A 15,250-nucleotide genomic window follows, 5' to 3' on the forward strand; every position below is an offset into this window, starting at 1 on the left:
CACAATTCTATGAGTAGGTATTATTATTTCCATTTTACAGATGAGGAAATAAACAGAGAGCACTTAACATGATTAAGTCACTGTGAAATGGTAGTAGGGATAAAGAAAGACATTGAACACAGTATGTGGCATACTGTACCACAAAACAAAAACACTAGATTGTGAATCTAGTAATAGAAACTCAAAGTTTCTTATTAACTGAGAAAGTATGCAAGAACTACTAACTCACGCCCCCATGCCTAACAGTATGGTTTTCTCAAACTTTTAAAGGATTTGAGTTATCCGTTGGTGTCTTGAAATGTAAGATATGGCGGAGGGCACCCGTGTAATCACATAAGTGTTCGATATATCATAGTTATTATTAGACAATCTATATGTCTCAGGCTACCTGGATATAGAAGAAGAAAGGAGAAGAAGAAAGGAGAAGGAGAAGAAGGAAGGAGACAATCTATAGTGTCTATAGATAATCTATATGTCTCAGGCTACCTGGATATAGAAGAAGAAAGGAGGAGGGGGGGAAGGGGAGGGGGGGGATGAAGGGGGAGGAGGAAGAGGGGGAGGGGGGAGGGATGGGGGAGGAAGGGGGGAAGAGGGCGAGGGGGAGGAGGGGGAGGAGGAGGAGAAGAAGAAGAAGGAAGAGGAGGAGGAGAAGAAGAGAAGAAAGAAGAGAAAGGAGAAGGAGAAAAGTAATTGTCAAACCACCGGTGTCCATTTTTATTTGGATAATACAGGCATTATAGATGCATAGGCACAAATGCAAATACCAGAGCTTTCTAGTTTGGTAGGAAGTGTGGGTGTGATGGGTAAAGAAAGCTCAGATGTGATTCAAACCTGAGTGGGAAAGAGTAATTCTACACCGCCATTTGTAAGATAGACTTTTAATGGAACCAGCTATACCATACTCTAAAGAAACACAACAAGAAAACCTGTATTTTAAAATAGGTTGATAGAATGTAAAGTCTAAAGCCAAACCAGACGTGGATGTTACCCTGTGGCCAGCCTCCCTACCAGACCCACCAAAGGAGAAGCACACTCACCCCGAGGCTTGCTCCACCACCAGATCAGGCATTCCCGGAGGCGTCCCTGCTTGCTGTGACAACACCATATCTGGGTCCAGAATAAAAATCTCATCTTGGGAAATCTCCATCACAAAGTGCAAATGTTCCTACAGAAGAGAAAGAAGTTTGTCAGATGATTAACAGGATGCTCAAATCCATCATCTGAAGAAAAACAAAACAAAGCATTCTTGGTCTTGAGGAACAATAAAATTCTGTGACATACCAAATGACCACAGTGTGCATCATATGCCAGACCAATGGACATCCCTCCCTGAAGCAACATTGTAGCAAGAAGCTGGTGAGGGGGCAGTTGAATCCCTCTTGGTTTGGGATTCCTAGTTGACCCGAATCTTGTTGGGTATAACCAGAAATGGTCTTGCCTCTTCATCTTCCCAAATACTATCAAAGAAGTGAAACCCTACATGCAACTTGGTCCAGCATGAGTGTATGATAACCTGGATGTCCACTCCCCTGATCTGGTCAAAGCTAAGTGGCATGGTTAACAACAGGTTGTATCACTGGATTCCATACTGTACCTTTTGTTTTCTCAAGAGAATTCGGACTGTGGAAACACTTGTTATCATTGGGCAAGAGCTTTTTTTTTGCTCATTACTGAACTCTGGAAAATGATGAATTGAAATGAAGTAGCCTAGATATACTCTTGAGGACTCAGACTTGCTAACCAGAAACGAACTTAAAAGGGCATAATATTCGGTAAAGAAGCAGTAGAAGGAACAGTGTGAATGAAAATTTGGAGCGCAGGCCAGTAATAATATTTATAGCCTAGTTATTTTCTGTACTCATTTGCAAGGTCAAGCCCTATCATCTTGAGTCCACAAATCACAAAACACGTGAAGACAAATTAAAAGCTCATAGCTTAGGCTATGAGTACCATTCCAAAATCTGTAAATGTTTCAGTGTTTTTGTTAGAAAAATTTGTAAGATTAGCCTCTAATAAAATATATTTACTCAGGAATTTTTCACTTTCACAAGCAGGCTCAAGAAAACTTACCTGAGATCTGTCTATTCGATAAAAGCGATCAGCAGAAGTTGCTAGGAGAAAAAAAAATGTATATGGCATTCAGAGTGTCCCATGATGTGGCACCAAATTTACAAACTTCTCTCCTACATTGTCAATCAAAACCCTTACATTCCAGTCATGTGGACTACTGGCCAGTCCCTAAGTCTATCAAGAAAAACTCAGGACTTCCATGCCTCTGCTGATGCTATCCCACTGCTTAGAGAGCACTTCCTCATTACATCTGCATATCTAAACCTTACTTGTCTTTTAAGGACCAAGTCGAATGCTACCTCCTCTGTGAAAGCTTCTTCAGTCTCATTCTCCCTATCCCAGACAGAATTTGTTGCTCCTACTTCTAGGCACAGTTATACTTTGTTTACACTTCTCATAGAAACTATCTTCACAGATAACTATGAGACAAAGATATCTGCCTGTTTAAAGGTCTGTGTTTCATTTATTCTTTTATGTGTGCAGGTATTAGCACAAGACCTTAAACAGAGCTGGGATTCAAAGGTATTTATTAAGTAAAGATAGAAAAACCTGCAGTCGGCCAGACTTCCTGAGGAAGTGATTCTCATTTTGGAAAAGAGCTTGAAGATGCAGAGCCAGGGACCACATCTGGTCTTAAAAGAATTATTTTACTTTAAAACTGAGTCCCTAAGCCATGTCTGAAGAAAGCCAAAGCAGCAAAAAATATATATATTATTTAAGCATTCCTAAAACGGATTAGGTTGCATCTGTGGGTTGAGGAAAAAAAAATCTTAATTAAAAACTTTGGGTTTCTAGAAATTATTCTGATTATTCTTAATATTGAAAAGAATTGCGTTCCTCCTCACTTGAATCTATCTAACAGAGTCCAAATATTATAAACAGATTTTCTACAAAGTACTTAGTACTAGAGGGAAAAACTCAAAATGCAAATAATCATTCAAAAATCATAAATATTTAATGAGTAGCTTCTCTTCAAAGGAAAACAACCTAAGAAATAAGACAATCATGGTCCCTGCCCTCCAAAAGTAATAGGAGAGTAAAATCTGGCTGAGAAAGACTTACTCTGCTTTGTTCTTTTTAACCCTGACTGCAATCACCTTTTAAAGCTTTTCAATGAAACTATTTATACAGTAAACCTAATATCTGGGTTAAGACCATTATCCACACTTGTAATTTTATCTAAGACCATATAGAGAACAGACTGTATATAGACTAATTCATATACGTTTTCATAATTTTCTTAAATATAAGCTGTGCCTCCTGGATTCAGGAAAAACAAATTATTGCATGTCTCGTCACTAGGGAATAAAGGAGCTGGAGGAAAAGTGTAAATTATCTTCAGAGGCAATTGACAAGCCATAAATGAAAACTGATGTCAAGATTTATGTGATTTAGATTTAGATCTCATATAGATACAAGTGCTCACTTTCACAATACTGTTCACACTCACACATCGTGTCATACTCAATTCCACATTTATATCCTCTTAGATGCATACACAGATAAACAAAAGAAAGATCTACACTGAAAACCACATTTCCACATAGACAAGAAAGATATTGGGAGGTAGATACACTGGTGGCACATAAGCAGGAATGTATTGCAACATGGGTAATTGATAGCAAAGTAGGATTAGACAGCATCTAGGGAGTGAGAGATGCTTAAGATGAAAAATGGACTCGTTGATAATCAAAAACTAACTGACACTATGCATTCAATATGTCATGTTCAGCAAAGCAGATTTGAATGCAACTGAAATTTCTACCCTTTTACAAAAATTTATACATCATATTGAAATGATGTTTAATGAAAATAATATGAAAGTTCCATAATTTGCAAACAACATACAAATTAGTACCCATCTCATGCTTACTGAATCCATGTACTGGTCTGAATTTAAGATAGGCACTCAACACACTTTAGGAAAATGGGGGCACTGAAAAGGAGACGTCTACTTGAGCAATTTGATGCTGAGAAGTTCAGCCTGAGTTAACCAAGTTGCTTTGAGGAAAATGTCTTCAGGAAAGTGTGTTGCAATATCAGCAAGTCCACATCGTTTGAGATGGAAATACCGATCGTGGAGCCATGTGAAGGGTTTCTGAATAATCTTTTGGAAAACTAGAGTCTACTCTTATTAATCAATGCCTTGCCCTGTTGCTTCCCCAATCCCCACCCCTCCATGAAATACAGAAACACTCACCATCTAGAAAGCACCACCGTGGGGAGAGCCTCTGGGCTGAGAGAGCCCTGGGGAAGGAGGTTTCATGGTCCTGGAAAGAGACACCACACACCCTCATGGCTCCATCTGAATTACCTAAGGGGAACCCTTCACGCCACATGCTGCCATATCATCTATAGCTAAGAGTGAACAAACCTTCCCAAACAAGGCATAGTGAGAGACCAAATCACATTTTTTACTAGAAACAGAAACAGGGACTCTGCTTTGAAATGAATTATTTCACATAGAATCATTAAAACAACTCCCACATAAAATTTCCAGAAGGTTTTCAATTATTTCATTAAACATTCATAAATTATATAATTTAGGACATTTAGTTCCTTTGGGGGAATTTCTTTCCCTCTGTGAAGCTGAGAAACTAGTGGCAGCTGACTGTTATTTACATTTGAGCTCTCCACATAGGTATAAACATTTCCCCTACTAAGAGATGATAATTTAAAAAAAATAATAAAAAGCACATTCTAGTTTACAACACATGATTTGGAGCACTCTAGCCCTGGCTCATAGTGAGATTGAAATCACTGACAGAAATGGAACAAATGAGGAGGCAGGCCAGGTCTCTCTGGGGAAGACACTGAAATAGGGAGCATCCTTGGGGGGCAGCTGGGTGTGGGTGACCTTGTGTATACAGAGGGGGACAGGACAAGGAAATGGGAATAACACAGAAGTAATAAGAGAGCCAATCAGAGTTTGCATTGACTTCTTTGGGGGTTTAACCTGCCTCACTTGATCCTCAGGCAAAGCTGATGCTTAAATCAATGATCCTCAAAGTATGAACCTTGGAGCAGTGGCAACAGCCGGGAACTAGTTGGAAATACAAATTCCCAGGTGCCACCCCAGGTCTACAGAAACCTGGGGGTGGGCCCAGCAATCTTTCAGTTGAGTCTGGTATATGCTAAAGTTTTAGAACCATCAGACTGAAGTTACTAGGACAAAAAGGATCCATTATTAGAAATCCTGGGTATATGGAGCTTTTAACATGAATGGATTCTGCAAATCAAATAATTGATAGGGAAAAAATTGGTCTCACTCAGGCCTGGCACCAAAATTTATATTTATAGATATAGAATTGTTATAGCAATGGATACAGAGATAAATATATATTCCTCTTTTGAACTGGCTTTCTCATCCTGCTGCTTGCACTAAATGAAATCGTGACATATGCTCAGTACCTATTTACATGAGAATCATGTTTAACATTTTGAACATTATATTTTGACACATATGATACCTTGTTTTAAAGGAACTTCAGGTTCTTAATGTATTTGTATAAAGCGTAAAGATATCAACGTGTCTCAGTTTGGAGAGAAACGTAATTTATACCAAGATTTATATCAAGAAATGTGAAAGTGATTTCAAATATTTACTGGCAACTATGAAAGCTAATAAATAAAGATATTAAACAGAAACATTGCTGTCTTCTCTCGAAATAAAGAGGCTTAGACACCAAGGATACTTTCTGAATTTTGGTGTCGAATGTGCTACAGAGACCATTACAAAAAAAAATCCAAATTTCTCCAGCTAAAAATCAACTCTGAAAGAATACAGAAATGCTTATCATTTTAAAAACCTAAAGATTAATAATGTTATTGATAGAATATTCAAATTAGAGAATATTGGACATTCTTTAGTCTAGTTTAACACGAGGCAAATTGATATACTGACTTGGCCACATGACTAGCTTACCATCGGCTGGTAAAGTAATATTGATATAACTGTACACCGTTTTATGTGCAAAAGTCTGTGTATCTGGAGAGTTTTATGCATGTGCCTGACTTCATTTATTTTGCTTATTTTCTGTTCATTTATTTAGTCTACACCTTGATCCACAAGGCACTTGATATACCACAATTTCCTTAAACAACTTTTCTCTAAAGAGAATGTTACATTTGCTCTGTGAAAAAGTAATTTGCCATAGAACTCAATAAAATACTTCAAATAGGTTCAAAGGGGTCTTCAGACAGGTTCAACAATCCTTGAACTCCCTGAAATTTTATGCCAAATTTGGTGTGTCCATGTGTATGTGCATTTTCTCCTGTTTTCTGTAGATATCAAAGTGATCCAAGATCCCCCCAAAAGGTTAAAAAGCTAATTCAAGTAATCAAAAATTTAGGCCAGAGGGAATTCAACAAAATAAGAAGATTCTAATCAGTAAAATGCCTTAACAACATCCAGACTTACAAGAATAGGAATTACTATTTCAAAGTTACTGGTGATTGTAGAGTCAAGCAGCTGAAGCTCTCTGGGCTTGCGGCTATTCTCTTGGCAGTGGGCAGAAATCAGGCCAATTTCTACAGAGAAGGACTCAATGAACTTTTTGCTTATTTCCACCCACTGTCCCTCCCAAACGCTTGTTTCCAGCCCTTTATATAAAGTTTATCTACTTATATTTATTTTTTTTAAAAAACAGAGGAGAAAACGTGTTTATTTTGAATATTGGATTGCTTTAATAATTAAAGTTAAACAATACTTCACTAATTAAAGACACAGGAATTTCATGAAAAAAAAATTTATTGAAAAATAATTGGATACTTTCCGAAAGGTTAAACTACAATCTGAGGAGGTGGTTAGAGAAACCAAGTAGAAGCCTAAATTCTCTGAAATAGCTTCCCTGAACTAGCTTTGCATCCTCTCCCTCCTTTTTTCAAGCTCTTTCAACCCGGTTCATAAAAAAAAAAAGTGAGCTCTTAAGGGGACAGTTATTAATATAATGAGGTCCTATGTTAACAAACATTTGAATTCCAGAGGAAAAATGTAATTTACATGTATCCAATCTGGGAAAGATTTATAATGCAATGTAATTAAACTACTCATTTAAAAATTTTACATATCAAAGATATACAAAAGCAATGAAGTCTCAACAAAATTTTCTGCCTGGCTCTAATCTAGTCCATACATATATATGCAGATGAAAGGATCTCACCTGCATTAGAAGCCTAAAAGTTGGAAATTTTCCTGAAATCAGTGTTAAATGATGTTTCAGTGCAGCAGACTGACACGATTGTAAAACACACCCACAAAATATACCAAAAATCTATAAAATAAGAAACAAGAAACAAACCCAGCTACTAAGCACAGCCGGGTACCAGGACTACATGTAAAAGATCTGAGGGGGAACAGGAGGTGAACAACAGCCTGGGGACAGGAAATCTGCTGGTGGTTGAGGTTGTGGTTGTATTTCACTTGAGCTGAAAAACTGAGCAAAAAGTTACTTTTAGTGACAAAGTCTGCTTTGGAATATGAAATTTTTGTAGGATGAGGTCATCAGACTACGCAGTGAGATAACAAAAATGTTTCTGTCCTTGAAGCATTTCAATATCATTGGAGAGGTAGACCTACGAATGGGAAGGACAACAACACCACAGGTTGTGTATGATCCCCCCCCTTTAAATAGCAAGCCCAGAGGTGGTGGGATTCTGACGGCCAAGAGCACCAGCCATCAGAGCACATGACAATCCCAGCTCCACTACCTACTAACTGTGAGATTTTTAGGCAAATTTATTATCTATTCTGTGCCTTGGAGTCCTCATTTATAAAATGGCTACCATACTATCTATTATCAAGTATTCTTTTGAGGAATAAATGAAATAACATGTGAAATGCTTAACTCATTGGCTGGTACATGTTGATACGCAGATACAGTCAAGCTAGAGGAGGAATGAATGCTGGGCCAGCTGGGACAAAATTCTTTTACCCGAAACAACTATGACCTTTAATCATGTGAGGTGCTCACGGGACATAGGTCACATTTCACACCAGATCATTTAGATGGTGCTACACCAGCATAACACTATTTTTTTTTTTTTATAAGGTTATGATAGTTAACAACCTTGTGAAATTATAGTTGTACATCATTATTAGTCATGTTGTAGGTACACCACTTCACCCCTAGTGCCCTCTCACCACCCCCCTTTCCCCTGGTAACCACCAATCAGTTCTCTTTGTCCATATGTTAACTACCACCTATGAGTGGAGTCATACAGAGTTCGTCTTTCTCTGTAGCATAACACTATTTTATCCATAAATGCATTTATGCTCAGAATCTGGGTTTCAGAGAAAAGAAATAGGACAGATTGTATGAGTGGACACAATAAAGAATGACATCAAACAAAGGCTGATGGTTGTTGGTTTGGTGCTTGTAGGGTTCGTCTTAATCAGTAGTTTGGTGCCTCTTTTCACAGTATTAGAAGCTCCATAATTGTCTTAAATACAAGGTATTGTCTTCAAGGCTGGACGTTCTCTATCACCAAGGGTAATATTTTTCAGAACACTTTATTTCACTGCCCTCTCCATTCCTCATTCAATAATAACCATGCTTCCTAGATATTTAGTTTCACCAAAATTATCTTTTCATTTGCTGATTTGTCAGTTGTCACACAGTTTACATTATTCTTATTCCTGTGACACAATTATCTCTTCTCAATGTGTATTTATTAGAGCAAATGAAGCGTAAGGCATGAGACTGGAAGGTCACAAAGACCTTCTGTATATATCCTAAATGTCTATCCAGGAATGGGGTTAAATATATACCATGGAATAGAGTGGCAGTTTTAAAAGATTAAGTTAGAGCTGCATTTATTAGCAAGACATAAGATCTGTGGTATAGTACTGTCAAAAATAAATTGTGGGGACCGGCATAGTGGTTAAGTTCACATGCTCCACTTTGGTGGCCCGAGGTTTGCCAGTTGGGATCCCAGGTGCAGACCTACACACCACATCAAGTCATGCTGTGGCAGAGTCCCACATATAAAGTAGAAGAATACTGGCACAGATGTTAGCTCAGGGCCAATTTCCTCACCAAAAAATAAACAAATAAATAAATTGTGGTACAATACGTATAGCAAGTGCATAAAAAATTTAAATCCATTTTTGTTTTCAAAAACCAACAAAACCTCAAATGTGTGTGCATGTATGTCCATGTATGTACCTTTGTATAGATGTGGATAAAGGTATAAAAGGGTGCACACTGGAAGGATGCTGTCCTAAGGTCTACTTTGGGTGGGGAGTTAAAAACTAAGCAGAAGTCTAGAACTGTGTACAACTGGAAAACTAGGATAAGCCAAGATTATAAAACCTGGCAGACTCATGACAGAAGTAGCTAATGAAAGTCAAGAGAAGTATCTTGAGGACCAAACACAAATGCATATTTGAATGGACTAAAAGTGGAGCAAGTATAAAGGGAAGTAGATTGTCAAAAAAGAATCACAATAACTTAAAGCCATGGTCTATAAGCTTCTTTATACTCTGAAGTTCTTAACTAATGATGAGCACAAAGGTGATTAGGGTCTTACATACTCAGGATTCACATAATTCTTGCGTCTTGTCTATCTATAGCCTTTTCTCCCCAACTCAAAAAAGGAAATCAGAATACATGAGTGGTGGAGATGTTAGCATAGAAGCAATATTGAATTTGCTGTAATTTTGTCTTAACTAACTCTCATTGCTAACCCATGGTGGGTGATACAACTCACATCAGCTAAACACCCCACTGTGTCTTCACAGAGGGCTTGGCACACAGGTACAGTGGATGTCTCCGGCATTAAGGAATCCTGGATTCAGAGGCAGCCAGAGGGTGACCAGCAGTGCAGTGTGGACCATGAATTAGACTTCAGCAGGAAAAGGGAAGTGAGAAAAACAAAACAGCCTCTAGCAGGAGGTCAAGTATTGGCCCCAAGAGCAGATATTAGTTTCACGCACCCTCTGGGGTGAACATGGCAGCATGCTCGTCACTAAACAAGTGACAGTCAAATGGATGGAGTATGTTTCCTTTATGAATGCTACACATTAAAATAAATACACAAAGTCTTAATTTCTGAGAGAGCCAAAAAACAAACTCAAAAATATGCACCTTTCAAAAGCATCTGACTGTGGATACTTAAGAAATGTGATTGTGTGAATGCAGCTCATTTTGTGATCTGTTATTTTTCTTCATATAAATGGTGTGATTTAGATGAATGCAACTGTCATTGCTCTATAATGTAGGCAGAATGATATAACCTTGGACATACCATGCTCCTTTCTATTTTAGATGTAATAATCTCCTAAAATTGCATGCTCTTTAAATGAATAATATTAACAATTACTGCTCATTTAAAAAATCCCTGATACGTGAATTTTCTCTTTTGATATATGCTAATGGAAAAATTTGTTTCTAATGCTAAAAATATAGCCACATGCACAAAAGCAACCCTGATATTTCTCGTATATATTTTTTTGAAAGTCAACTGGCATGAATTATATGTAATTGATAAGGAAATTACCTGAACCACTCTTTGGCATGCATATGCCAAACTTGCCCTTAATTTACATTCAATTACTCATAGCTGATGCATACTTAATTTAACGACAGCACAGCAGCCCCATTACACACTCCAGTGGGTTATCCAATTAAGCAATATTCACCTAGCTTTTAACTATATCTTCACTGTGAATGAAATTCTTCTTTCATAAAATTTAGGGAAGATGTAAGCAGAGGCAAAACAGAAGTCCCTTTGGGTCGGGAATCCCTGCTTCATTTATAAATGTCCAATCAATAATCACTTCATTTTTCTCTCGTTTACCCATCCAAATTTCTCTTCTGCCTGCCTTGACATCCCCCATGTCCAACACATCTGTTAATTCATTTTTTCTCTCTTTCCATCATCAAGTTGTGTACCAATATCTCTTCATCCTTGGTGAATAGATCCACAAGGAGATGGTTAGAAATATGTGTTTATGTATCTCCATCCAACTATAATCCCAATTAATAGGCTTGCGACTGTTATTTTTATCTTTCAAAATTTGTTCCCCTCAAACCTACTTTACCACCCACAATTCCTGCAGCAGAATACAGAAATGGGATGCCCATTTCCAGCCAGCTTTGAAAGATGAAGAAACAGTGATGGTGTGGCAGAAGATGGAAATGAGATATTCTAACATTTTCAAGAGTCCTTTTTTTGTGTGAGGAAGTTCTCTATTAACAACAACTGAACGTGTGTGTGTGTGTGCGCGAGCACACATGTGTATTAGCAGTATTGCCTTCACTTATAACAGCAGACAGATCTGTCCCCAGGCAAATCTTACTTTAATTCCTCATTCGATCCATTTCTGACAGCTTTGAACTAGCCTAAAGGAACATTCTCCAAAGTTCCTGGCTAACTCCTGTCCTTCTCTAAGACAAGATAAATTCATTCCCAGGAGGACTCCTTTAAACTTATTTCAACTCATCCATTGAAAGACTCTTCTAGAATCCAGAAAATAAATTAAGGAGGAAGAGATTTCAGAGAAAGGAGAGAAATGAATAAGGACAGCAGTACGACTAGAAAGGGAATAAATCAAATATTTGTGGGAAATGCTATTTCCCTAGGACTAGACAGAGATGGAATACAACACAGTTCTATCCTCCAGAGATGATCAGGTATGTAGGAAAGAAAAGAGAGGTCAGAGGATGAACAAATGGATGTAGACTCAAATCTGACCAAGAGTTTTTCCTTATGAAAGTGAAAGACATCTTACTACTCTAAAGGATGAAAGAACTTTTCAAAAATGTTATATCTATTTTGAAATATTCCAACCATCCTGGTGTCATTTCTCAGTAAATTAATTCTTAAAGAAGAGGAGTCACCTGGATGAACCCATTTTGCAACTACTATTGCATTCTATTATATTGACTAAAATCTCAAATTATTAGCTTCTAATATTCTGGAAACATATTCCTGAGTGCCAACTACATTAATACCCCTTGGAAGTGGGGATACTCTGAGTGTCTACAAAATCGCTAACTGTTCCTGGTTCTCTCTTTATTCTACTCTACCATATCCTTAGATATCTCTATTTTCCTTTACCACGTTTTCTCTTCCTGCTCCTTTTTCTCTCTCCTTCCACTTTCCTCATCTAGGACATACATCTGCCTGTGGTCCCCAATCATGCCCTGAGAGCCATCAGAATGACTCAGAGTTTCTCAAGCTCCTCACTATTGACATTCGGGGCTAGATAATTCTTTGTTGCAGTGGATTGTGCACTGTAAGATATACAGTAGCATCCCGGCCTCTTACTCAATAGATTCCAGTGGCAATACCTCCCCTAGTCATGACACACAAAGATCTCCAAATTGCCAAATGTCCCATATGATGCAACATCTCCCCCAGATGAGAATCACTAGAATAACTGAATCTACTTCTACTCCTTAGTGACCTTATGACTTGAGGTTAAGAAGGGATACAATGAAGTTCAGGGAGGGAGCAAAGAAGGAACTATGTCGTAGTAGGCGGTCTCAAGAAGCATCGATAACAAATAGGTAGGCAGAGTCCATCTTCTATATGAATTCTAATTTATCTGCCAAGTTCAAGAATATCCTGAATCTGCGAGCACAATGCATTTTGCTTGTCTAACTTATCAGTTACAGGTAACATGAGATGCCACTAGGATGGATGGGCCTTTGTATTTTGACCTCACAGATGGTGTAGGCAGGAGTTTTCCGCAGGCTATAAATATCCAACACATTCTTGTATAATCCATAATGCCTTGTTAGGCTAATACAGGGTGCCATTTTTGAGCCTTAATGCTTTGTTGGCAACACGCTATGAATTTGGGAAAGGAAGAAACCAAAGCAATGAAATGCTTAAATGGCTAGGAACTGCCATATGGCTCACTAATAAGGTGTCTTGGGCTCTTGTACACTTTTCCAAATGCTGGTTTTCCCTAGAGTTTTTTCTAGCCTTAGAAAACAGTCGGTTAAAATCCCAACTGCAAATTAGCAAGCTGATAGGAATTTCTCAAGTTTTTAAAACTTACTGGTGTTTATTCATTCTATCACAGTTCATTCTCCAAGCATATTCAGTGCCATCTTATACACAAGAAAGTTCATTAAAAAGGTTTTAAGACATTTTCTTGCCCATGTTTCTTATAGGTCTTTCTCCTAGATCACCCCCTAACTCTCACCAAGGTGGACCAGACATTCTGGTATTACCAGTTTCTGCATTGGGAAACAAACATTTAGTATTAAATTTCCTACTAGTTGGTTTTGTCACTTTCTGCATAAAAACGATAGCATGTCTATCCAAAGTATTTTATATGCACCCTTAAAAAAATATGGAAATCAATCTATGTCATAGCCTCTCAAGAGCATTGACACTTTCCATTACTTCTTTCTTTCTTGAAATGAGTTTCACTTGTGGCTTTTATGATACCATGTTCTCCTTGATTCCCAGCTGCCCTGCTGCTTGCCTCAGGGTCCATGACTCCTCTTGACTGATGGCTCTCTTCAACTTGTGCTCTTCTTGACTGGTCAATAGACACAGATATGATATTGGGCCCTCTTCTTTACCTAAAGTCTCCCTGGGTGACCTCCACCAGCCTCTCAGATTTAAGTACCATCCATTTGCTAATTTCTATCCATTTCTCAAATTTCCATCTCCAGGCTTGACTTTTTCAGTAAGTTTTAAATTCATACATCTAAATTTCTACTCATCAAAACTTCTTGGATCAAATAGGTCTATCAAAATTAGTGTGGCTAACCAGAGCTCTTTATTCACCATCCCTCCCCTTCATTCCTCCTCCTGCCTGTCCGAGATCCCAACCAAACATGAACGTTTGTCTCCCCCCAGCTCCTTGCCTCCACCAGCTCTCTTTCGTTCAGCTCAGGAAATTTCCTCACCACCTTTCTCTATGCTCTGACCATGTTAATACAGACATGGTCTCTCTCAGTTAAGCTTCCTGTTTAATGAGTAGATCCTGGACTTCCACAGATTCTTTTATTCCAGCCTCCCTAACTCCCAAGGTCTCTGTTTTTTATAACTCTGCAATGAGGGGTGTGGGGCGAAGTCACACTCCTGACACTCATCTTTGATCACTTCATTGGTTGTCCTCTATGGTCAGTGCACAAAACCTTCTCAAATGACATTTATACTGCAGCAGTGTTGACACCAGAGTTTGACCTGATGGCAAGTAAACAAAAAATGAAGCAAGATTTTGATACAGTAAGGTAAATATCATTAATCCTCTGCATGTTTTAATTACCAAATAATAAATGAAACAAATATCCTTATGATATTCTAGAGTCTCAACGATCCCCTGATCTCTGTTGATATGTACAAACATGGCATAAAGAAAATGGTACAAAATATTCATATATCAAAATTCTCAGGCCAAAACGACTGCATCAAGTAAGTAAGGATAATAAATAAATGAACTAGTTTCATAAAACCACTTTAGAATAAATGTCTGATATACTTCGATAAAATTGAAAAATTTCAAAATGTCCATGAGTAAAAAGTACAAACTCTTTACCTAAACAGACTCTCAAAGTCTTATAGCTCCCAGGCCAATTTTTAAAGAGTAGTGATCAGCTCTAGCATTTAAAAGCACTATACTCTTAAAAAGGAAATTATATCTAGATAGTGGCTCTACGTAAATATGCAAATAATGGAGGTGAGGAATGTTGTACTCTATCTAAAAAATAAAGTGGAAATTTGCCTTTTAATGGTTGGAAACAGTCTCAGAAGTAGAGTTTATTTCCTCAATGTAAACAAACCCTAAGTGAATTCTCATCCTTTCTATTGCAGCCAGATGGAAGAAAGGACACCAGAATAGTGAACATTTTTGTTTGAGAAATAAACACAAACAAATAAGAACATCAGGGCTCTTCCTATCATTCAGCCCCAGGATAATTAGACTGCTTTGGCTGAGGGAACAGGGTATCTATTGGCAGAGGAAGAAAGCTACCTAGAGGCTACAAGGTATAGGGTTTTTTAAAATCGCTTTTTGTTTTTTATGGAAAAGGATCTTAAACTAGTATTGTTGGGAGTAGCAAAATAGACACCAAAACCTAAAGTAAGGTGCTAAACCAGGATTTATAAATTTAGATGTCTTTAAGCCATTCCCCCACGTGGTGGTATAAAAGGGTCCAGGAAAGGATTTATTTGGAAGAAGTCTTGGTATGCTGTGCCTCCCACACATTCCTCC

General features: G+C 37.9%; 1 protein-coding gene across 2 annotated transcripts in view; it reads right to left on the bottom strand.

The window, feature by feature from the left end:
* The window catches only part of DGKI (diacylglycerol kinase iota), a 424,575-nt gene that overhangs the window by 68,455 nt on the left and 340,870 nt on the right, over positions 1-15,250 (bottom strand). For both annotated transcript variants that reach the window (XM_046669970.1, XM_046669971.1), the window contains exons 24-26: positions 4,271-4,340; positions 2,071-2,111; positions 1,038-1,165 (exon numbers count right to left, since the gene is read on the bottom strand). In XM_046669970.1, coding sequence (XP_046525926.1) covers positions 1,038-1,165; positions 2,071-2,111; positions 4,271-4,340 — 239 coding nt within the window. The remainder of the gene's footprint in view (positions 1-1,037; positions 1,166-2,070; positions 2,112-4,270; positions 4,341-15,250) is intronic.

Source organism: Equus quagga, chromosome 8 (assembly GCF_021613505.1).
Source record: "Equus quagga isolate Etosha38 chromosome 8, UCLA_HA_Equagga_1.0, whole genome shotgun sequence".
Lineage (NCBI taxonomy): Eukaryota > Metazoa > Chordata > Mammalia > Perissodactyla > Equidae > Equus > Equus quagga.